This window comes from Typha angustifolia, chromosome 14, assembly GCF_048772165.1.
Source record: "Typha angustifolia cultivar Huaian chromosome 14, ASM4877216v1, whole genome shotgun sequence".
Taxonomy (NCBI): domain Eukaryota; kingdom Viridiplantae; phylum Streptophyta; class Magnoliopsida; order Poales; family Typhaceae; genus Typha; species Typha angustifolia.
Window position 1 is genome coordinate 11,979,826 of NC_133252.1, and position 24,591 is coordinate 12,004,416.

Here is a 24,591-nt window from a genome sequence, read left to right on the forward strand (position 1 = left end):
TTTTCTGATCGATCTCCAGAGGAGTTTGCCTGTAAAAATGATAGGTTAGACAAGCTGCCCAACTCTCTCTCTCTCTCTCTCTCCTTCAAATAATCTGGAAGGAGACAACCCAATCTATCATTTTGCCATTATTGCTACCCATGCATTATGAAAGGGTTCATCAACCTTATGAAGGCCGCCCAAAAATAGAGGAATATAATATTAGGTTGGAGAAGCAAGGGTTTTAGTTATGCATGCATGTGGATGTTGGATTTTGTTCATGAATAGGCAATCATCACATGTGGATTTTGAACTAGATGTTTGTGGGTTTGTTGATCTTATGTATATATATATATATATATATATATATATATATATATATATATATATAACTTGATGACTATTTAGGTATAACCAAGAATTATATTCGTATCTAAGATTATGAGGTGGCAAATAAATATTTTTTTTATTGAATACTGACAAGAAAGTTAGCTGCGTATGCATGGAGTTGCAGGCTCTCTTTTGACGACTAATCGCTATCACCTGCCTAATTATTAGTCTCCTCTTCTCTTTTGCTTGTGAGATGAAGCAAGAGAGAAATAAAGCGAATAATAATTAAGATGCAATCTTAATGATAGATATATAACAAGAAGATCCTTAATTCAAGCATTTAGTAATTACTATTCATCTTTTTCGGTACTCATGTATCTTAAATGAATAGCTGAGAATTATAAATGAAGATGTAGCATTAATTAGAAATATATTATACATAGCTAGCGTGTGATCACAAACTTCCTTCATTGTTATATTACATTATATGTAAAATATCACAGTTGGCATGCAATAACTAGCCAGAGTTCTAGAAGGAGAATTTAACTACTAGTACATCGAATTAAGAAGCATAAACTTTAGAACAGCCAAAAAAGATTTTAAAAAAGGAGTACAAATTATAAAGTATGGATTCAAAGATGAAGCTTCCAAAAGAATAAGTTTCATGCTAGTCCTGATATAATCTGAAGTATATCTACACTAAGAACACCTGAAACAATTTTACTCGCTGATGAGAAAAATCCAAACAAACTGTCACATAAATGAACCCTTTGAAAATTTCAGTACTTCCAATGAAGGCTGTCCAAATCTGTAACAGGTCCAGTAGAAGGGCTGCTTAGATAACCATATGGCCAGTAGCTTCCAATGTTATTCTTTGTTGCATTCGATGAATTCTCGGCGCTCCGATGATAGCTCAATCCAGTACCTTGAGAAGCACTAGCCGTCGAATTCGACGGCCGTTCGATCTTGCTTGTGCCCTTGGAGCCACATGATGCATTAGTAGCCCCACCTAGATTCTTCATCATAATAGCATGTTCTTGGTGCAAGTACTGCAAGTTAGCTGATCCTGGAAGCAACAAAGAAGGGCTTTGAGGAGGCATCGAGGGTAAGAGCATTGGCTGGATAAGTTGGTTGCTCATATTGGAGAGGCTGTGAGGCAAGAAACTCTTGTGCATTTGATCATCCAAGCCTCTCATGGTAGAAAAGTTTGAAGGATTTGATGTAATTCCACTACTTAAGCTTGTACTCGGCATGTTGTTAGAATTCAAGTAGGTTGTATCCATCAGAGTCTCCACACCATCATCATCTCCAAATGAGTCTACCTTCTTCATTCCAATGTTTTTATGGAAAACCCTACAGACAACCCATTCATCCTGCAGTCATAACAATTTTTTTTAAAAAAAAAAAACATATCATAATATGTCTTTTAATTAGTTTACCCAAGGCATGTGTAAACATAATTGAAAGAAAAAAGTAGTAGAATAGAAGAAAAAGTTGACCTTTGGAGCTAGTTTGAAATCAAAGTGCTTAGATTTGCCTTCAAGTCTGAACTCATGCATGACCCAGTTGGTTTTTAATCCTTTGGGAGCTCTTCCTTTGTAGAAAACAAGGGTTTTCTTCATCCCAATAAGCGCTCCTTTTCCTCTACGAATCTCCTTATCCTTCCCAGTGGCCTTCCAGTACCCAGCTTCTGTGGCTCTATTTGTTCTCATGCCAGTTGGGTATTTCCTATCTCTTTGGCAAAAGAAGTACCACTCCTTCTCTCCTATCTTGGCCTTGCCTAGATAAAAAAGATTAAAAAGAAAAAAAAAAGAAAAGGAGAATCCATAAAACTTAGACTAAAATAGGAACTTGAACAAGAAGTGACTAATTAGGAACTTATAACTTACTTGGAAGATCCCATGGCTCACACTTGTTCATATCCACCTCTCCCATAGCCCTTGAGGTGAAGCTACTTGGCCTCATAACCTTCTCTGCGAGGTAGTTGGTTATGATCTCTTCATCAGTTGGGTGAAATCTAAAGCCAGGGGGCAAGTACATGCAGTTCTCTTCCTCCTTGTTCACTACTTGGACTTCAACCATTTTTGCACCTCGGGAAAGAAGTCTAGAAAACTAAAGGAGAGAGGGAGAGAGATAGTAACGAAAGAAAGCCTCAAGAGAGGTGGAGAGAAGGGGGAGATATAGATCGATGATTCGAGGGTGCCAAATTAAGACCCGTGCTATGGAAGGAAACTCCTCATGGAAACCGCTTTGTTTGGGCCCACTTTGATTTTTGTTTAAATTATGACTGTAGATGTCACTGTGCTGCTTTCATTGTTAAATAATTGGTACTCTGTTCTGGTCTCTCCTTTCAATTTTTCCTTTAATTCTCTTCATTTGGTACTTGTATTCCTTGTGTCGTTTCCTGGTAATTACTAGCTCAGTAGATTTATTCTTCTTTGATTTAGCTTGAGTTTAACTTATTACAGTCATTAATAAGAACGTAAAGACTTTGTTATTCCTATGGAATTAAAAGTTATATATAGGAATAGTTTGGTGATTTACTAGCTACGAATCTTCGTCGTCTTAGAAGAGTAGATGGAAGCCGTGTACCTTTCAATTAAGACATCTATTGCTAATGACATATGCTAGCAAAGGATATATATATATATATATATTGTCAAAAGATGTGAGAGTGACCAACTTAAGCACAGTTCTTTGTTTCTTTCTTCCCCTTCTTCTTCTTCTTCCTCTTCTTCTTCTTCTTCATATGACCAAGAAAAGAGCTGACTCTAATGGATGCAGCAATAGTTGTACAAATGGTCATGCAATTTGAAGAGGCTATAATTAGAAGAAAGAAAGTTTTCTGTTTTCATGTAAACACTTTAAAAGTCCGTTATTTACTTATATATATATATTTATATATCTGTCTAAATTAATATTTATATATTTATATTCGGAGGCATATGCTATTTGCATAGATAGATACCTGCCGTATTATTTTTTAAGTTAAATCTTAATAATTTAGTAGTAAAAAGATAAAAATATCCTTAATATATATAAAAAAATAAGAGTTACACAACTATATGAGATTTTTATAAAGTATATATACCCAAAAAAAAAAAAAAAAACCCAAGAAGAAACTATCTTAATTTTAGAAAAATAACTACAAAGCACAATTAGTGTTGGGCTTTAAACAAAGAGGCCCAAGATTTAGCAATACTAAATAATTGTAAATATAAATTTTATCTCCACACCTAAATTTATGATTTCATTTGTATCACTGACCAATCTACAAATCAAACTTAAACATACTTATTAAAGATAAAATCGTAAATAATCAGATAGGATTTATAATGCAACTAAGCTAATGTCGATTAGATTTTGGATGATAAAGATATAATAAAGACATTTTGTCATCTAAAATCTGAGCATTACTATTAATAGTTTCAATTTGAATGTAAACATAAGGGGGTAAATAATAGAAATAAAATTATTAGGGGAGAAATAAATTTAGGCCAAAGTCCAAAGGAGTAAAATGTAATTTCCCCTATAAAATAATTATAATGTCCAATCTTGATCAGATAGAGAACTAAGTCGATGTCACCAAGATTAATATCTCCTTGTTAGTTAATAGTTGCACACGTGTGTGCCTTTGAGGACTAGATCAAGATGAGTTCCAAGTCTTACCTTTTCTATGCTCTCGAATTAAAAGTCGTTTGTTTTGTTTACTAATGGGGGGGGATTGGGGATGGGTTAGGAATGGCTGCTTGCCTAATTTCTCAACCATTTCGGCATGGAAGTCTGCCGACTAGGCTACCGCTCCCACTTGATCCGTTGACCATTTTATTTTGGGGGGCGGGGGGATGTTTGACATTTGACCAATTAAAATCCCCATGCCGTACACCAAAGACCAAGCTGTCAGATTCCTCGCCTCCAAAAGTCAAAACAACTTAATAAATGAGAGAGAAGAATAGAAGAGTTGGGTTTCTTCTGGTTTTAATGATTATAATTAACGGGTGAGATTAATTCACACTTAACCAAGTTAAGTGAAACTGGGCCTTTTTAGGCCCACTAATAGTTGAATTTGTTTACAAATTACTTGTACCAAAAGCAAAGCTTTTGGCATTCAAAGGAGCTTCTATAGAAGTTTGGAGCAGGCCCAAATGATTCAAGTTCTTAGAGCAACAACGAGAGAGGGGGAAAAAGAAAATTGTACTTAACTCCCTACGTATTTGCAGCACTTTACTTTTTAATAAAAATTTTAATAGAATTTTCTCAAAAATTTTGACTTTTGTAAGCAAAAAGGTAGGATATTAAATGGGCATTGTTTCCCTCGTTTCAGTTAATGTCAGAAGGTATTCTGCCAATGCACACAATATCACTGTATTGCAGCCGGGGGCGGGGGGATGGTATCTGCAAAAAGAAGAAAAGAGAGCAGACTGATTCCAGAGTAGCTTTGCTTTAATTACCTGAACCATATGCAGATATTGATAGGTCAAAGAGGGAAAGATATTTCACCACAGCTTTCTGCAGATTGGGATTGAGTGGAATTGGATCTCTCAGTTGGTGGTATAGCAGGAGAAAGCTGCTCTTCTTCAATCTTGACAAAGAAAAAAGTTTTGTAGTAGGGGCCTCCCTCCCCCCCCCCCCCCCTTCCTCACTTTGTAATCCATATAAGATCAACAAGATCGAATAAGGCTAGAGGTACAGCTCCAGTGTTGACTCTGCAGTCATAACTTTGAACTTGGGGTGATAACCTAGCCCCTGCGACGCCTAGAACGTTATGCAAAGGATGCATCAAAAGGGCTTTGGATCTCCTGTTTCAATTCCAACGTAACAGTGACTTCTTATGCCACAAGTGTCAGCAATGTAAAGCAATGTATTAGGAAATCTTCTCAGCTTGTAATCTAATTCTGGTTAGATTACCTTTTTTTCTTTCTTATGAATCTCTCTCTCTCTCTCTCTCTCTCTCTCTCTCTCTCTCTCTCTCTCTCTCTCTCTCTCTCCCAATAAATTCAAAGAAGTATCTATATGCGTTTGGTATATTCCCAAATTTTCACTGTGGGTAAACTGAACCTACCATCAATTAATGGACTACGTCGATCCTCTTTTTACTTGCAGGTGCACCGTGATAGTGTGGGACTTGCATGGTCCTTAATCTGAGGTTCACCTTTATGAATAAGGACATCTCTCTATTGGTGTTGATGACTTTGTCTGTATAATATTTTATTCATAGTAATCATCAGCCTCACAGCTTAAACAAGGGAAAGAAAAACATCTGATAAGAGTTATATATTTCTTCTTGGTCATCATCTCATAAGAGTTCCAATATAGACTACAATTACATGGCAGACCATTTCCAGAGATGGAATAGGAACCTCCATAGAGTACTATGTATGCAAGGCGGCGACGACGACGACAGCTATGCGAAGAACTCCGATGCCCCTGCGACTGCCGTCGCGTTATCAAAGCCGCTCCTCGCGAAGGCTATCCGATCGATGAAGTTATTCGCCGACGAAGCTTCTATAAGGATAGCAGACTTAGGCTGCGCCACAGGCCACAACACCTTATCGACCATGGAGTTAGTGGTCCAGAACCTTAAGCAGCAGTACGAGGAACAACGCGGGCACGCCCCCGAATTCGAGGCCTTCTTCTCTGATCTCCCATCAAATGATTTCAACTCGCTCTTCCAATCCATTCCATTCGTCAATGATAGGATCAAGAGACCATACTTTGCAGCAGGGGTGCCTGGTTCATTCTATAACAGGCTGTTTCCTAGAGGCCAGATTCATTTGGCTGTCAGCCTAAGCGCCTTGCACTGGCTTTCTCAAGTAAGTGTAGCCAGCCATTCCTTTTTTAAAAAAAAAATTATCTTGGGATTTATATATGCAAGAGTACGTCAGTGTTCTCTACTCTTTAATTGGGATAGATACCGGAGGCCGTGCTCGACAGACGATCGCCGGCGTGGAATAAAGGTCGAGCATGGATAGACGGCGCGAAGAAAGAAGTCGTCGACGCGTATGCTAGGCAGTCGAAAGACGATTTAAGGGCTTTCTTGCGATGTCGAAAGGAAGAGATTGTGGAAGGAGGGATGCTTTTCATGCTCATCGGAGGTCGGCCTAGCTCGCAGCGGCCGGAGAACCAGCTATGTGATCCAGACTCAAGGGCCAAGCATCCATTCACGGACTCAATGGACCAGGCATGGGAGGACCTACTAAACGAGGTTTGTACAAAATGAGACAATTGCAAGGGCAAGCTCACAATCTCCCACCTTAAAACCAGCATGACAGCCCATGCATATATATATAATATAACCAGTGCCCTTTGGTGTCCCCATGTATGCATCCTCTCATTATTATATAGATGAGTTAGATTAACTATATATACATAATGATCGCAATGTCTTTGTATAAGTTAAACATGTCCCGCTCACCTCTAAATAATCCTTTTGAGAAGTATTTTTAATATTTTTTACCTTATAAAAATAGCAGAATAAGATGTAATTAAGGATATGAAATGATAAATACTAATAGAGTAGAGTGTTTTGTTTTCTGGGGGAAAAAAAGAAAATAAGAAATGGGAAACAAATAAGCTCTATACTGCAGGGATTAATCGACGAAGAAACGCGAGACAGCTTCAACATCCCGGCGTACATGAGGAGCAAAGAAGAGGTGAAGGAAGCATTCGATCACTGCCAGGGATTCGAGATCAAGCAACTGGAGTTCCACAGGCTCATCGAGCACTCCAAGGAGAAGCAAGATGAGTGGATGCGGGATCCCGTCTCCTACGGCCGCGCCAAAGCGAATCTAGTGCGTGCCACGCTCCGGCCAATCCTCGTCGCCCACGTCGGAGAGTTGCTCCCCGACGAGCTCTTCAAGAGATTCGAGAAGAGGGTCTCCGAGGACATGGCCACGCTGCCAAAGACTTGCTTCTATGGCGTCATTGTCGTTTGTGCCATTAGAATTTAAAGTTGCATCCTTCTATTTATTCATTATAATTGTACAACTTTATATTGCTTAAACCATAATATATTTATATATAAGTTGAAAATTAACTTTATAAGAAAGCAAGACGAAGTAGATTAATGGTGAGGGCCCACCCTATAACCAAACATATTGGATCTGTTATTCTCAGTCCCGACTCTAGACTCTGCCATTCACGATTACTGATCACTAGGCCACGTCGTTATTATTTAGATATCTCATTAGACTAGTATATGTGTAGAATGATAAAAATAGAAAGTAGGGTGTTTATAAATTTTGGTTATAGTTTAAATAGTTTAGGTGGTATTTCAGAAGATAAAAATATATCAAAGACAGCCAAACATATCTATCAACACCGCAAAGCTACAACAGAATAAATCTCTCATTTTTCTAATAAATAAGCTACAAGTCATTTTGCCGGATTTTTCTTACTTTTTTTTTTAATTAGTGTTACTTCTTATTTGATTGTCTAATTTATATATATATTTTTTTCAAAAGAGAAGTATCTTGAAAAGTAAAATAAGCCCAATTACTACTATTTTCCTCTCGCATTTCTCATCTAGACATGCCGAAGTAAAAAACTTAATGATGTTCAAGTTAAATCTATAAATTCCAACGTAGAAAAACGCATACAACTTAAACATATTTGATCATCTAAGCACTATTCCATTAGCTTCCTCTCATATATTTCTCTCATTGCTATCCTTTTCTCTTTCCCTCTCACTCTCATTGCTATCCTTTTCTCTCTCCCTTTCTCCTTCTCTATTTGTGTGTACAGGTGGGGTTTGCATGTCCCCTGCACTACCAACTCGAAGCAGCTCTCTACGGTTCTCCTTCTATGTTTGATTGTCTTGGTCGGACCACCTATTATGGTGGGCATCACCCAACTGTAGTAATCCATGTCAGAATTTTAAGTTAAATAATCAATCAACCAGATGATATATATATATATATAAGGTGTCATATATGAATATATTCTATTTGTAATCCAAAGATTTATTCACATGGCATGACAAGGCTGGACTGGAAGCCAAGGTTGCCAGAAGGCTGGAGACAACTCCTTAAGACTGAGCCCCATTTTAATGATTGGCATAGAGGAGATGGTAGATTTAAAAGGCTAATAATGCACTCCATGCTAAGCTGGCCATCCGTCTCATTTACCCACCCACCCTTGTGGTCCATTGCCAACTCACACCATGACCTCATGCTGGATGGTTGAATGCCACATAAACATCAGACATAATGTTGCTTCTCGCATTTGGCCTTCGACATTGGCATCTTGATATGGAGCCAAGCTTACCTTGTCATTGCCATGAGCAGCGGTCTCAGCTTTACAATGATCTCTTCCTTGATCTGTGAGAGGCAATTGCATGAACTCCAGCAAGTGAACAAAAAGCTTGTACAAAGCTTGGACCACTTGGTACATCTTTCAGCATGCCACATGGCCTGTCATCGCGCCGTCGGTGACGACGGAATCGATGTGTGAGTTTCTTGACATCCATGGAGTCAGATTTTTGTTAAGGCTATGAATCTAGAACTTGCTAAGGTTTTGTCCTCCATCTCCTCTATTGGTTTTTTTTTTTTTAATTTCTTATTTGGCGAACTTACTGTTTAAACATTGAGCTGTAGTCCTGTGTGGACCACTAGGTGAGTTGGCTGTCTGGCAGTTACTCAAATTGATTTCACTAGATATAAAGAATAACCATATGAATGAGTTCCATGCAAATGTACTGTCTCTGGCTGAAACTGAACTGCATGTCAACATTCAAAATGTTTAGCATTAAGTACTTTTTCTGATGATGTAAGTAGATGCTCTTAAGGATAATTCTCTGTTTTCTGAACTGATGCCATACGGCCCATACTATACTAGAGGACTACGTTTTTTCTTTTCTTTCAAGGAGCATAATATTCTTCCAAATTTACAAAGGAACTCATAAAAGAATATGAGATGTCGTAGAAGAAGAGGATTCAAGATATTTCTCAGAGTAAAATTTACTAAACGGATGCCTTCTTTAGCACAGGGCTTGATGTGGGCTTGAATTCCACTTACTTTGCCTGCTAGAGTGCCTGAAAAATTTCTATGTAATGCCCTGAGCAATGGGCTGCAGAACTTGTATGCAAAATCATAACTGCTTGAATGACTGAAAACTAATGCTTACAGTCAATTTAATTAGTACTCTTAGTCGCAACGCCAATATGAGAATTTTGTCAACAATTAGGGCCTTCAGAATTTTGGCATGATGTTCTCTAGTCTTCATCTGGTTTTGATTCCTGTCTCATTCGCATGCTTCTACTTGGATATTTTTGTTCAAGTCCCAAAGATTCTTCTCTCTAAGAGATGTATGGAGTACATAAGGACTTTTTTTTTGTTCCTCCACGTCTTCAAGAACAAACTGATTAACCACTTAATAACTCAAGTTTGTACTTCCTCGAATGACTTGATCTAAATCCTGCCCTGCTTCTTCTACAAGTGAAGAGACACTTGGGTCGATTTTACAAAAATTGTACTGGTTTGTGAGAGGTTTGGAGAGAACTTTCTTATCTAGAATGGATGACGATAAACGTAATGGCAAACGACTTAAAAGATGATTTGTTGATAGGAAGAGGACAACTTTTTGATTTCTGAAGTGTGACCAACCAACAACAACATTGGATCAGACTCATCTTATCCAAGTTTGTCCTTATCCTCTGAATGTTGATCACCCAATGGCATTCTTAGTTATCATTCTTGCAGACAGATATCCCACATGAGAAGACAAATGAAGAATTAGCTTCCTTCCATACAACTGGCTGTATAGTAATTGAGAAACTTATCATTGAGCCATATCTTCTCCAAGTTTTCATATGATTTAGCTAACGTTTCACATGGCAAAGTGATAAGATGCACTACTAGCAAATATTTTTTTAGATCAACAAAGGCTCTATCAACAAATGACAATTAAAAAACAGAAAACTACTTGCTATGTCGCAACACATGGCAAAGAGAATTCCCTGTCAAATCTATGTACAAGTTGCTCTTGCATATGACAGTTGACGCGGTGCTTATACAATACATATAGCACAAGGTTTGCCAAGATTATCTGCATTATTTGCTCAGGTCAAATAACAAGATGGAAAGCCATACTTAATAAGAAAGCAATCAATGACTAATGTTCCACTGAATGGTATCTTAATCTTGGTTTTTATAATGTATGCATCCAATGAGCAGGCTGCAAAAAATTAATGTGTGATAAGTTTAGGCATGGGTTATGTCACAGATGGAAACACCCTACCCTTATGTCCTTATTCTCTAGCCTTAACCTCAATAATTTTCTGAAGCTTGTTAGAATAACCCATACTGACAGTGGAAGTCAAAAGGCTTAAAAAGCAACTGACATCATTTCTAACTTCTTAATTATCTTAATCCATAGGTGGGTACATATTATCTAGTTATTATACAATGACCAGGAGTACTTTCCAAGTATTATGATTTACACATTGATGTTTCCAATGAGGAAGCTGCTAACACAAGAAGGAAACAACCAAGAAAGAAGTCTAGTGGCTAAGTTTAACCACTCTAATCCATTAAAGGGTAAAAACCGGGAGCGCCCCGGTAAGCTGTTTTCTTGCTTTGATCATCACTCTGCAATGTGCTAATCCTCAACATATCATCAGCAGATAGTATCCATCTCTGCATTACCATTTTGGGAAAGATTTGATCATCTCATTTGTCCTCAGAAATAAACGTTTCATGCTAACTTTGCTTGGCAGAATATAAAAGTGAACTAAGATGGATGAGTCTAATCAGAATAGCAGTCGGAATTGGCATTCTTCTGGTGCTTTTTTTTTTTTGACACTGATAGATATAGCTGAACAAAAAAAAAAAGTTGTAGTCTAATCACAGAAAAGCTATAATGTGACATATGCGTATTAGAGTTACATATCAATCCTTCTTATATACATATATTTTTTTAAGTTCTTATTTCAGGTTGAGTTAATCCTTATATTTGACTCTTTGTAGGTATCCTTGAGCAATTACACTCCTCTATTTAAAAAGAGGACAAGCAGAAACGTGTAGAGTTTTGCTTGTTATTCTAAAAGAAGTAAAGTTTGAAGGTGAAGATTAAAGAGAGGATATTCCAAATTCTTAAGGAATCATCTGACCCAGAACTTAAAGAGTATCTTTAGCTTGGAACAACTATGGGTGTAAACATTTCATTTTTCATTCAAACATCTTTCTTCTGGATAAGGATTGCCATACATTCTTTCAGGTACACTAGTTGTACCAAAGTACAAGAAATGAGGCATCTCTCACACCATTGGATGTATGAAAAGCTTTTAATTCCAGTGCCATGCCATAGTCTTTTATTCAAAGAAAAGATAGCAAAACCACAAAGTATGTACAACCATCAAGTGTACAACCATCAAGAGTCTAACCTACAATTCTCACATACTTTTTATGCTTTCAACTGTCTATTTGTAATCTCCTAGCAAGCCCAAATGGGTGTTTAATGGCAGTTGGTTAGCTAACAAAGACTGGCCTAGTAAATTGAACTGAGAGCTATCAAACTGGTTGCTGAAGCTGCTGTAACTCCTGGAATCACAAGGCTTCTTTGCAGGGTGAGAAAGATTGCTGCCATCTTCAAACCTTTGGCGCTTGACATCATCCTCATCATCTAAAACAGTGGGACATGCTCTGCCATTGCTGTTGTTACTGCCGTTAATGGAAGATTGGCATAAATTTGTGCAACCAAGATATCCATATCCCAAGCTTGGCATGTCAGAGGTGTTCTCCAAAAGGCGAGACAGCGCCGCGTAGTCGATGCTTTCGAGGAGATCGGTTAAAGAAGAGGATTTTGGCATTTTGAGGCTGCTTGGAGGTGTGAGATTTGGCAAACTAGCCATGAATGAATCCTCTATGCTAGAGTCTTCTTGCTCATGATCTATGGACTGGACGTGGCTGCTCTTCTTGTAGATCCTACAGAGGACCCAATCATCCAACTGAACCCAAAAAAAGCAAAAAAAATGTAACAAAAAACAATCATCTTAAGCAGAGGAAATGAAGTCAATCAATGATAAGGCCAAGGAGGAAACAGCAGCGTCTCACCCTCATAGTGGCGGAGTCCCTACGCTTCATGGGTTTACTCCTGTGGCTGATTTGAGATTCGTGCAGGCGGTACTCGTGCATGATCCAGTCCGTCTTGATCCCCTTGGGTGGCTTCCCTTTGTAGAATACGAGTGCCTTCTTCACCCCAATGTTCTCGTTCCCTTTGCTTGCGACGATCGGCTTGTCGGTTCCGGTCGCCTTCCAGTAGCCGGACGCCGCCGCTCGGTTCGGTCGGACGCCGTTCGGGTACTTCCGATCCCTTGGGCTGAAGAAGTACCACTCCTTGTCTCCAAACATAGCTTTGGCTACGCAAAGATCGCATGGTGTTATAAGAAGAGACATAGAAGAAGAGGTTTATCGTAGTTACTAACCAGGGAGGTCCCAGGGATCAAACTTATAGATGTTAATCTCCGCAATGATCGAAACTGGACACGGTAACGACGCCACACGCTTCATCAGGTAGTGCATGATCAGCTCCTCGTCGGTCGGGTGGAACCGGAATCCCGGCGGAAGCGACGACGTGGGGTTCGACATGATCTAAATACGACTCCAAGCTTTTGTTTGCTTAGATGCAACTACGAGGGATATAGAGAGAGGGGGGGGGGGGGGGGGGGGGGGGGGGAAGGAGGAGATCGAGGAGGGGGTAGGAGGGGGGAGTTTGAAAGTTTTAGGAGAGGAGGTGCAGGGGTGGTTTTATCGCGGAAGGAGGTTTTGTCGTGGAGTGAGGTATGATTGGAATAAATGAGTGGGCCCGGGGGTTTTTATGGGATAATATTTTTTGGCGGGGTGTGTTGTGGTTATCGTTAGTTTTATATCCACGTAAGACAGGCGAGGGGATTGGGGCCTGCGATGGTGATCCGAGGACGACGACAAAATTGGCGACTCTCGCATGGTTTTTGGGAGGACACGTGTCGACTAGGGAAGTGGGTTAATGATATGGACAGTGGACGATGGTTAGAGATTGTAAACAACTACTGGTCCTCTTTATGGGTCCGGATCCGCACGGGTGATGCTGTCCCCAGTTTATTGGTCAATGCGAATCCCATCATCACGTGTGCATGACACGTATTTGACTCTACAAATTAACGGTAGCGATCAGATCCGAAAACGAATGCAAGAGAATATAAGATCAGAGCACAAATAATGGTACCCAAGGGTATCAGATGCACATATGAGAAAAACTCTATCCATTCTAAAACACTTCTCTCTTGCTACCCCAAGTATATGAAATGAAATTATATCTAAATTAAATAGAGCTAGAAAGGAGATCCCCAGAATATTGGTTTTAAATATTATATTTAATGACCTAACAGTACTATATCGTACCTATCTTTCATAGAGAGTTAGGCTATCTTTATTTTATTTTATTTCATCAACAGAAAATTAGACCTAACATGACGTCAACTATTAAACCATCCATAGTTCCTTTTTCGTTTGATAGCATACAAAGGAAGGGGTTAGTCGACATTACGAAACTTGCACTCTAACCTTTCCGTAATCATTGCCTGTAACTAAGCCGGCGTTCATTTTTTAAATTATTATTTTTATCTAGAATATATTATAATAATCTCATTTTAAAATATTTATTAATATCTATCTCATTAATTTATTTTATACGAAATAAAAAATACTCATAATAATTTCATAAGAAAAAAAAAAAGATAATAGATATCATTTTAAGAAATAAAATATATGAGTAGGTCAAAATCTCTCTTAAATTATTCTGAAGTAAAGAGCACGAGTGAATTAGCTAAACCAGGCTAAGAAGATATAGGTAGGAATATCAATTATAGGAGTTGGCACCGCAAAGTAATTCCAAATTCCAAACATTTAATTTAAATTTCTTCTCTTTTAATTTAAATTTTGAGTTAGGTTGGTGTTTGTCAAGGGCGACACGTGGAAAGCAGCGGTATGACGTCAAAACCTGCAGCCGATCCACTGGGGAACGCAGAACACCGAACATAGTTTATAAACAAGTAGGAATGTGAAACGTATCGAGAGTCAGCATATAAATGTATGTACTAGGTCTACGTGTCCAATTACTTGTCCGCACTCATTGTTAGTGTACGTCGTTTTGCATATAGTAGGCAATGATTTGCTGCCATTCTTGACCAAGTCTACTAATTCCCGCTTTATGTCAGAAATATTGACCTCCAGGTGTCACGTTCCTTGGGGGTAAAGTAATCGGATCAATCTCGAAGGGTTGTCAAAATAAACGAGCTCGCGCGCTCACGCTCGTCTCGAAAGAATCCGCTTAAATATAATATTTATTAATATATCTTATATCTAAATATTTTGAATTGATTACTAGTATTATTATTTTATCTCTATCTAATTTTAATTATAAATCTAATAAAAAGACTCAACGACCAATTTCCTCTTCATTTCAGCTTCCTCCTTCATCGTCATCAACCCCAACGTCGGTCTCCTCATCTTTCTCCTTCGTCGTCTCCTCATCTGGCCTCCTCGTCCTCCATCGATAAGTCGCTGTTGTCTTCTCTTCTCCATCGACCTCTTCCTCCTTCAGCAAACCGTCGCCCTGACATCTCCTCTGTCTCCTCGTCTAATCAAGCTCAGCCTTGCTTGGGCTCGGGTCTGGCTCAGTTCGAGTTGAGCTGAGTCGAGCATAAATATCTTTAAAGAGCCAAGCCTAAGTTAGAGCTGATTTGCCCCTATTTATTAACCCCTCTTTTATTAAAAAAAAAAAAGTTGTCTTCTCTATTCTAATAATTAACATGGAATTAAGTTTAAATTTTTTTTTACCAAAATTTCTAAAAATAATGGATATGATAATATAATTTTAAACATATTTTCTATCTTTCTCTAAAAGATAAATTTATGTATGCTAAACTAGGAAAAAAGATAATAAGATAAATTTGATCATTTTTATCCCCTATCTCAACTATCAAAAACAAACATTACTTTAACCTAACTAATTTAAACTTAGATTAAGAAAAAACAAACTTTTTTACATATACTCGTATGCATTGATTAAAATAATCTGAAACATTTTACATTACCGGAAGTATATTAGTTGTTAAAATATTCTATGGATATTTTGTTTAAAAACTAGTCAAATGGGCAATTCTAAATGAACTATGTTTTAAAAAACATAGGGTGGCAAATATGACGTTGTAAAAGTTTCTAGTGGCAATTGTGTAGAAAATCCAACAATTAAAACCAAAGGCGGCACCCGGTTAAATTCCAGTGATTAGCTAATTAATCTAATCTAATCTACTTATAACTAAGTGCGGTGAGAATTCTAGGCGCAATTAATTTATAATATAGTGCTTATCATTAGCTCCGGTTGCTTAATAAATATGGAATATTGATTTGCTACACCTCATATTGTAGGAATTTAAGCAAGGTTTATAAAGAAAACCTAACAAGTGCCCAATGTTATAGAAAGCATGCATGGGGGGCACGTCACCCTTTGATTCGTCCCCATGTTTGTATGATGGATAAGAGAGAGAGAGAGAGATAGATTGATAGATAAGTAGAATATATAGCCAAGAAGAGAGGCCTGGGATTGGAGAAGTTGGACTTAGATAGATGCCAAGAGTTGTAAGGTTTGGCATTCATGCTGACGAGCCTAATGACGGTGAAGAGAAAGAAGTGAAGTACGTGGAGATCGAAATATTCCACAGTAGTACTGTAAAGAAGAATTAATGGAGATGGCATTGAAAATGATATGTAATTATATGTGCACGCATGCTGGCTTTTTGCTTGTCTAGATCTTGACTTAGATAAGTAATGAGATGGAATTCTAAATTCCACCAAGTGTAAACGCAGATGGTATTCAACACGAACTGGTCATGGGTCTTATCGTAGTACAAGCAGCATGACAACGTGTGGAAAATAAGCATGCATGCTTCTTAAGTTAATTAAAGATGCATATATACTCTTCGTATGTTTGTTAAAATGGCCATAATATATATGTATCTATTGTTAGTCTACTTATTAGTTAAAGGCTTAAGTTTTTAGATTAACTAATTATCTTAACATGAAATTAAACCTGCTTTTATTCCTTTAATGCTGAGCTGCAAGTCATGTTTATTCACATGCATGCACGCATGCATGTATATGCCCCCCTCGACCTTTCTTCTTTCTTCTTTCTTCTTTCTTCTTTCTTCTTTCTTCTCTCTTCACACATGGAAAGATTCCAACATATCTATTTAACATGTATGCTTATGCAACTCTGCTCATGCCTTTTTAGCCTCTTTAATTAGACGTGCGTTCACACTTATCTAAGGATAATTAAGCTCCTTAACCAAGATGATCAACCTTATCCATCTACTGTTGCATTTGCCACGTTGATCCTACTTTGTCATTTAGTAGTAGTAGTAGTAGTAGTACTCCTCCTCCTCGAATAATTAAGCACGATAGTCCAACCAGGTTGGACATCAGCATTAAGCCTTAAATAGACTACAAACCATTCGGTTAATTAATTGTAATAGTACGTAGCTATCGATCCCTTTTATCTCACTGACTGACTATTCGTTAATCTACTGGTCCATGTATGAAAATTATATATATATAAATATATTTTAGTCCTCGTAGCGTGACATAATTATTTGATGGCATGAACGTACGTAGTTGGAAGAAAATTAATGATATATATTGTAACAAGAAGTAGCTTGCATGCAAACCTTCAAGTAGCAATGACCTAGAAACAGAAGCTAATTTATCAAAGAAAGACTAAAGGAGAAAGTTAAAGCAAAGAGAGATAAAAGTCAAAAACCGTGTGAGGATGAACAAAACACATTTGACTTTGAATGACAGGATGGGAGTTGCTTGCAAACCTAACTAATAATTGGAAAGTACGGCAACTTTGTGTGAGAAATAATGGAAAACATGTCATCTTCTTCTCCCTGACCTCATGATCTCCATGAGTATCTTTCATGATCAATAGTAATATTGACTGTCTTAATGGATTCTATAATTATCACAACTTACTTACACAACACCTGAACAAAGAATACAAAGAGAGGTCCCATAATTGCCGCAGAAATATTTCAGAATACCATAATTATCGCCAAAATTATTGATGTCTTTCAAAGAAATATTAATTAAATTTAATCTATCACCTTTAAAGTTGAATTTAGATTAAGAAAAGGCCATGTTGTGCTTGTATAAATTTGTTTAAGATAGTTAGAAAGCTACATAGTGTTATCTGATTTCATAGTGCAGAAAATTTGATGATAAATATTTTAAGGGTGTTCTAGTAAACTTTTATTTTATAAACATATTATGTAATAACAGTAATGATAATTTGGAAGTTGTGATTGGCAATTATGTTAAAAAAAATCCTAATATAGATAGAGATCAACAGTAGAGTTAAGTTAAAACAATATTTTTTTTCTATTTTGTTTTTTTATGGGATGGGCCTAATAATTGAAACGTCCGCAATTAATGAGTTTGAGTAATAAAAAAACTAAATGTGTTTCATAGTTTTATAAGGGATTTAAACACTTGTATGTTTCATTTCACAATTTTACTACGAAACTTATCATTTTATATTTACGTGACATAATAGTAAAGAAAATTCAAACGGCATTAAATGTACAGTATAATTCTCTCTCTTCATCACTCAATAATACCAAAAATTGAGAAGAAAAAAATAGATAATAAATCTTACATGCAAGGAAAAACAAAACCAGGTTTGACCCATAAAAACAAAGTTGTGTTAGTGGTTTTGGTGCAAATCACGCATTGAAGTTTAGGTGGTATCATATAATTAAATATGAAGTGTGTGCACAAAACTACAAAAGAAAAAGAAAAGTCATAGGATGCAGGTAATAAGATTGGTAAGCAGTCGAAGAACTTTCACTAGTTTGGAAGTCTTTGAGATTGAAGTCAATTTATGCTAAAAAGGTTTGATCATGGCTTCCAAAATTTTGAAACCCATGGCTTTTGGCAAATGCTTATGCTGGTCAATTTTAGACTCTTCACCTTCCATTCAATTCTTTTCTCCGTGTGGAATAATAATGGAATGTAATCCTTTTTTATTATTGTAAGGTAGATTTTCTAGAAAATATATATTATGATAATAACTATGTCGGAATTATTTTATCCAACAAGCACAAATGCCCTATACTACTTCTTTATTCTTCATAAATTAAAATGAATAAATATATTTTTTTTCTTCTACTTGTAAGATTTAAGATAGCGATACGTTGTCTCATTAGATCCCAATTACACTTCATTAGCATGATAAAGAACTTAAATCCATTTAACTGTTAATGGGCAAAGTTAAGTAGGAAAAGGAATCAATTGGGCCAAGCCATTTCAAGTCCAACCCACTTTATATTTTTAAACCTTGTTAGAGGCCCAGTTCATAAAATCCTTAAGTGGATTACACTAATTAAGGCCCAGTTTGAGTCCAATCTACATTCGACGTGAACTACTAAGTTGCTCTAATTATCATCAAAGCATAAGTACTCTGGATCAAAATCACTCTACTTTAATATCACTATGTATCCAAAGTTAACCCTATCATCTCTTTTTTAATTTAAAAATTATTTTTTATTTTGTACCACCAAGTCATCCTAAACTTTCTCTCAGAATATCAATTTATTTTAATTATTTAGCTCAATATGTTATCTACATTAATGATATTTATACTTGCAGTTTAGTTAAAAGTGTAGGCAGAAAGTATGCGGAGGTAAATTAATTTTATTCTAAAGTACATCAGAGTAAAATATATTTAACCATATAATAATTTATGTATATAAGAAGAGATAAAACTTTCATTGTTTGGTCCCTTTCAAATTAATTTATCATCTTTTCTAAAAGCTTAATCAATAATTAATGAGCCACAATTTCAATCTTTTTCACATGATTAGATAGGCTTTTTTAGCCTTATTGCTAACAAAGAGTAAGGTGGGTCTAGTATTAGACCAAGATTTGGAAAGCAATTTGCTTTTCTAATCATTCAAAAGCATAAATGTTATATATGAACGAAAAAAAAAGGTTAATCATTCTTAGATAAAAAAACACTTAAATTCACTTCTAGCCAATATATGAGTTGTCTCTCTAAACTAAACGCCACCTGAACATTGCTCTAATTTATCGTGCTATCAAACTGCTATCATAACGTCGAGCCATCAATCGAATCATTGAGTTAAACGACTAAACAATTATTTTCACAATAATGACTTATGATTAAAGTCGACTCCACCACCTCTCTAGTCTTAAGGGAGGTAATTAACAACTTTACCAGAGTTTAAGTGGTAAAATTTAGAAATTAATATTAGTCCATTGTTCACATTTTTTTTTTAAAAAATCTTGCAAGGATAAGGATGGGAGGGTGGACCTGATCTCCCATGTGAAGATGAGCTATAAAATGTACTAATATTAGATATTGAGCAAAGATGTGGAAGAGGTTATCCAAATTGGACTATGAGATGTTGACGAATGATGTGGAAAAGGTTATCCAAATGTACGAGAATTAATTTCATGCGTTTATGATCTTGATCCATGGTGGACGCATATAAAAGATAGAAGCACCTCTTACACATTTCTCTCACCTTCAATGCCTTTATTTATGGACATGCTACAAGATTATACATAATGTGTCGACTTGTGAAGTCATTCCTTCTTTTCTTCTGCTTTTGCTCATCGTTACACTTTACCTAAGGAGTTTGGTTTATGATGACTATTTTTGCATTTTAACCACATTATTTTCTAGAGTCCTTAAAACAGAGGTTATGATTATAAGTGTTATTCTTAAGTGAAATAAGGGAAAATAAGTGATTTTAAGAGAGTGGGTAGCTTATTTCCACCTCTATTCTAAAAATTTATTTATTTATTTATTTATTTTTCATCAATCAAATGCACCCTAAATCATTAATTAAAATAAAAATAAAAAACTGTCCTGAAAATCCAGTGATAAATCCAAGGGAGTTTCAGGGCTTTGGGATCCTAGTAGGAATTCTGGAGGTGGAGTAAAACCTAATAAAGACATAATATAAGAGCGTGAAAAGAAAATAAAAAAAGGATCACACGGTAGATAACGGGTGGATCCATTCATCACCTAAAAACAATAGACCACGACGCCACGTGACCCGACCAATGACCCGAAGTTAAAAGAGGACAAGGAAGACGCTCGTCCCAGCTGTCATGAAATCGACAAATCTGGCACACGTCATCCTGTTGCGCTGACGTGGCACAAGGATGGCCTAGTCAACTGGTTAGTTGGATGTGTACGTACTAATGGCTAAGATAAGCATGACAAAGGAAAAGGGGGTTAATGCGCACGTGATTGAAATGGGCGAGAGACAAAGTGAGGTGGGTCGAACAGAGTCTAATTAAAAGGGAGTTGGTTTTGGTCTCGCTTTTACTTGTATTTGTCTGCTTACAATTCCAAGTTTCTTCCAACAAAGACAGAGAATGGTCATGGGTTTGAGGTTGAGGTTGAGGATTTTTCCAAGCCGCCACTTCAAAGAATGGAAAAGATACAACAAAAAAGAACTATGACCATTATGTTAAGTCGTTGATCATTAGTTAATTAAGTGATAGAGCATTTTAAAGCTTTACTTTTGAAAAGAATAAAGAGTGTCATTATTCTTCCCAAGTTTTGACAACCAAACAATGTGTAAGATTAATAAAAGGTTAAATACTTTTTCTCTAAATTTTGTTTTGCATCACATAGAGATGCAAAATGATTTAAATATCTATGTTTTTGTTAGATAAATAAATATTTAAAGAGAAAGTTGAGCGTGGGTGGGTTAGTAATATAACATAAAAGGTTTAGAGGATAAAATAATTCTTATTCAAAATGGTAACAATTTTAAGTTATACTTAACTACTAAATAGCGCAAAGAGGGCATAATAATATAAAATAAAGTTTTTTATTTGAGAGAAGATGAGGATAGAGATAATAATAATAAAGAATAAAGTTCATAAAGATAGCATTAGAGGTAAAATATATTCAACCCATCAAAAAGAAGCTAAAATTACTAGATAAATAAGAAGGCTTAGAGTTTGGGAAATTTATCAAAAACACAACCAGTTTTGCCTTTATTACTTACCATTGGCAGCCTTATATTTTACTTTTAGTATCTCAAATGGACCTTGAGTTAATTTTATCCTAAGGGTTATGGACAGAATAAAGAATATTCTATTACTTAAAAAACCTAAAATAACCCAAAAATACGGCCTATTTGATCTTAAAATTTAATTACCCTTTTAATTTTTTCTTAGTCTTAGAAAACTTATTCACGGGTATTAGGGATATTTTGTATTTGTAGTTAATTTAGTAGTATCTAACTAACATAGGATATTTTTGAGATAATAAAAGCAAAATACAGCTGCCGAACGATTCATATGGCCTCTATACCTGACTTGTTCATTTGAATTGTTCAAGCCAAATTTACAATCCTAGATGGAATGAATCCAGTGAATTAGTTTCTGTTCTCAATCTAATATTAAAGAAAGGGATATATCTAGTTGATCACCAGTTTGGCACGAGGAATCCAATTAAACAATCATCAAATTTCAGATACAAAGATAAGGTTGGGTTTATATCATAATCATCTAGTACGATTTGCCCAACTAATGATAATGGATTACCTTGCAATTTGATCCTCCTGCAGATTAGGATTTGCGAAATCTAAGTCACTATCATTCCAACCCAGCAGCAGCAGGGTGTTTATGATGCACAATGGATTTCTCTACCACACCTCTCTCAATTGGAGGGAGGAGAGGATTAGGAACAGGACCATTTCTCCTAAATAGACAAGGAATTAGGATACTCTACATCTCCTATTCAGCAAGCAACCTTTGTCTGTGATTCACCGTATCAACTACTCTAGAGACTAACTAATCGAGTTCGTTCGAGCTAAACGAGGCCTAATATTTCTAAGGCTCCTAACTTTCTTAGGATAAAACAATCTTTTCAGAAGAGAAGAGAAGAAAAGAAGGAAAGCTCGACTCGACTCGACTCGGCTCCAACTGGTTGCCTTCCGCGACAAGAAATCTACCAAAAGAGGAAAACAGGAGGACCGCCTTTTAAAGGACAAAGTTTATTAACGTCGGCTCTTACCTCATCAGTCATCACCCAGATGCACCGCACTGCCGCCGGCATCAGCACCCACGTGCCGAAATAAAGAGGCCAAGGGGGGATGAACCCTACCAATGGCCATGAGTTGGCCCCCCGTCAAATACCATTATAGCCGCCATTGCAATGGGCTCCACGTCCGCAGAGTTAGCCTCTGTGCGACCGCCTCCATCCACCGTTCATTTAACCATCAGCAGATCGGATTAGTATATTCTAAATTCTATTCTACGGCTGCCGACTCAACGTTTGACTCTTTTCACACGACGAAGCTTCCGTGAGCTTGCGAGTGGCACGTGGGTGCTCAATACCCGAACCCGTCACATATTTATAGCCGTTACATGGACCTAATCCTTGTCCCAGAAATCTTGCATCCTCTCCTCCAAAAAAATAAAGAACGCCTGAACAAAGGAGAAATACCACAGAGAAGAGTAGTTGCACTTCAAAGAAATGGGTTTGGCGAGGACGAGAGACGCAGAGGCGGAGCTTAACTTGCCGCCCGGATTCCGATTCCACCCGACCGACGAGGAGCTCGTCGTCCACTACTTATGCCGGAAGATCACCTACCAGCGCCTTCCGGTTCCGATCATCGCCGAGGTCGATCTCTACAAGTATGATCCGTGGGAGCTTCCAGGTATTGGATCTGTCATAACACAAGCTTAGGTTGTGATAGCAATCATTTACGTAGTATAATAAAATAAAAGCTTTAGAGAGTAATAATTTGTTGTTTCTGTGAGCAGAGAAGGCATTGTTTGGGCAAAGAGAGTGGTACTTCTTTACGCCTCGTGACCGGAAGTACCCGAACGGCTCGAGGCCTAACAGGGCCGCCGGGAAGGGGTACTGGAAGGCGACGGGGGCCGACAAGCCGGTGTCAAAGAAGGGAAGCAGTACGGCTCTTGGAATCAAGAAGGCATTGGTCTTTTACTCCGGGAAGGCACCGAGGGGCGTGAAGACTGACTGGATCATGCACGAGTACAGGCTCGCAGATGTCAACCGCGCCGCCAACAAGAAGGGAAGCCTAAGGGTATATGATGAACATTATGAACACATGTGATCATGAACTTGTTTTTGTCACAAGAAAGCTAATAAAATTATGGACTAAATATATGCAGTTAGACGACTGGGTACTTTGCCGCCTATACAACAAGAAGAACACCTGGGAGAAGATGCAGCAACAAAAGGAGGAGATATCATTTGGAGAAAGTATGGATTCATGGGATGAGACCGGATCAGACAGCTTTAGAACACTGGAATCGGATATAGATAACGAGGCATCCCATAACTTTGATGACATGGAAAAGTTCGGAGCTTACGCACCTAATCAAGCAGGCAGACTGACGACCGAATACCAGACGATGGAGCAACGACAGAAGGAAGACAATGAATGGTTCATGGACTTGAATCTAGATGACTTGCAGAGCTCATATATGGGTTTCGGATCAACGCCGGCGATTGATATATCGAACCAGGATTATTACTTCGCAGCCCTCGGTTCTCCACAGGTGAAGTTGAACCAGACAAACATGCCACCATTCTGTAACTGAGATAGAGGGAGATTAAGAAAAAAAAAAAAAAAAAAAAGAGAGTATAGGAGAGAACATAGTCTAGTTACTATGTAAGTTCCAAATTGAGTTTGTAAGATTCTTTTGTTTGATTCTAGATTTCTTTCCATGTAGAAACAGCAACTCATCAACCAAAAGGCAGGAGACAGGCTGATGTACATATGATAATATCATATAGTTAGTGGTTGAACTATCATATGATTTTGTTGTAGAAAGTAAGAAAGCATCATTTGTAGTAATGAAAATTTCTCCAATTCATTTACTGAAATGTAAGCATCACAACTGAATTTATATAAAGATGTAGGGTATCAGGATGAATGAGTTCTACATGCAGGAATCTGATATGCTCAGCTGACTGCATGTAATGTAGAGAGCTCAAAGTTTTTACCGGTGGATACGAATAAATGGAGAAAATAAAGAAACACATAGAATATGATGAAGATCGAATGCTCATCGAGGATCTGAGAGAATCCCCACAAGACTGGAATAGAGTTTACGTACTTAATGCAGCACGATACATCTAAAAAGTGGAAATATGGAATCACTATAAGACGTAAGACCAGGAAAACAACAAGACGATTTGAATGGATCACAGCAAGAAGGGAGAGAATT

At 37.2% G+C, this 24,591-nt stretch overlaps 4 protein-coding genes across 5 annotated transcripts; 2 read left to right on the plus strand and 2 right to left on the minus strand.

The window, feature by feature from the left end:
• Nucleotides 1-760: 760 nt before the first annotated feature.
• Nucleotides 761-2,489, minus strand: LOC140776055 (NAC domain-containing protein 79-like). Its single transcript, XM_073119612.1, has 3 exons — nucleotides 2,199-2,489; nucleotides 1,809-2,089; nucleotides 761-1,682 (listed from the first exon to the last, which is right to left on the minus strand). Exons 1-3 carry the CDS (start codon nucleotides 2,389-2,391, stop codon nucleotides 1,089-1,091), a joined length of 1,068 nt encoding a protein of 355 aa, XP_072975713.1. The 5' UTR covers nucleotides 2,392-2,489; the 3' UTR covers nucleotides 761-1,088.
• A 3,031-nt stretch (nucleotides 2,490-5,520) lies between these two features.
• LOC140776166 (gibberellic acid methyltransferase 2) lies at nucleotides 5,521-7,310 on the plus strand. The gene is made up of 3 exons (XM_073119778.1): nucleotides 5,521-6,122; nucleotides 6,221-6,514; nucleotides 6,897-7,310. Exons 1-3 carry the CDS (start codon nucleotides 5,637-5,639, stop codon nucleotides 7,257-7,259), a joined length of 1,143 nt encoding a protein of 380 aa, XP_072975879.1. The 5' UTR covers nucleotides 5,521-5,636; the 3' UTR covers nucleotides 7,260-7,310.
• Nucleotides 7,311-11,577: 4,267 nt separating this feature from the next.
• On the minus strand, nucleotides 11,578-12,959 carry LOC140776750 (NAC domain-containing protein 2-like). Of its 2 annotated transcripts, none has more exons than XM_073120590.1 (3): nucleotides 12,732-12,959; nucleotides 12,361-12,665; nucleotides 11,578-12,254 (listed from the first exon to the last, which is right to left on the minus strand). In XM_073120590.1, the coding sequence occupies exons 1-3, from the start codon at nucleotides 12,892-12,894 to the stop codon at nucleotides 11,727-11,729; spliced, it is 996 nt and encodes a 331-aa protein (XP_072976691.1). In that variant the 5' UTR covers nucleotides 12,895-12,959; the 3' UTR covers nucleotides 11,578-11,726. The 2 variants fall into 2 exon arrangements, with proteins under 2 accessions (XP_072976691.1, XP_072976692.1); XM_073120591.1 differs by having other exon boundaries at nucleotides 12,755-12,893.
• Nucleotides 12,960-22,380: 9,421 nt separating this feature from the next.
• Nucleotides 22,381-24,247, plus strand: LOC140775633 (NAC domain-containing protein 68-like). The gene is made up of 3 exons (XM_073119013.1): nucleotides 22,381-23,051; nucleotides 23,158-23,441; nucleotides 23,530-24,247. Exons 1-3 carry the CDS (start codon nucleotides 22,868-22,870, stop codon nucleotides 23,959-23,961), a joined length of 900 nt encoding a protein of 299 aa, XP_072975114.1. The 5' UTR covers nucleotides 22,381-22,867; the 3' UTR covers nucleotides 23,962-24,247.
• The last annotated feature ends 344 nt before the right edge of the window (nucleotides 24,248-24,591 follow it).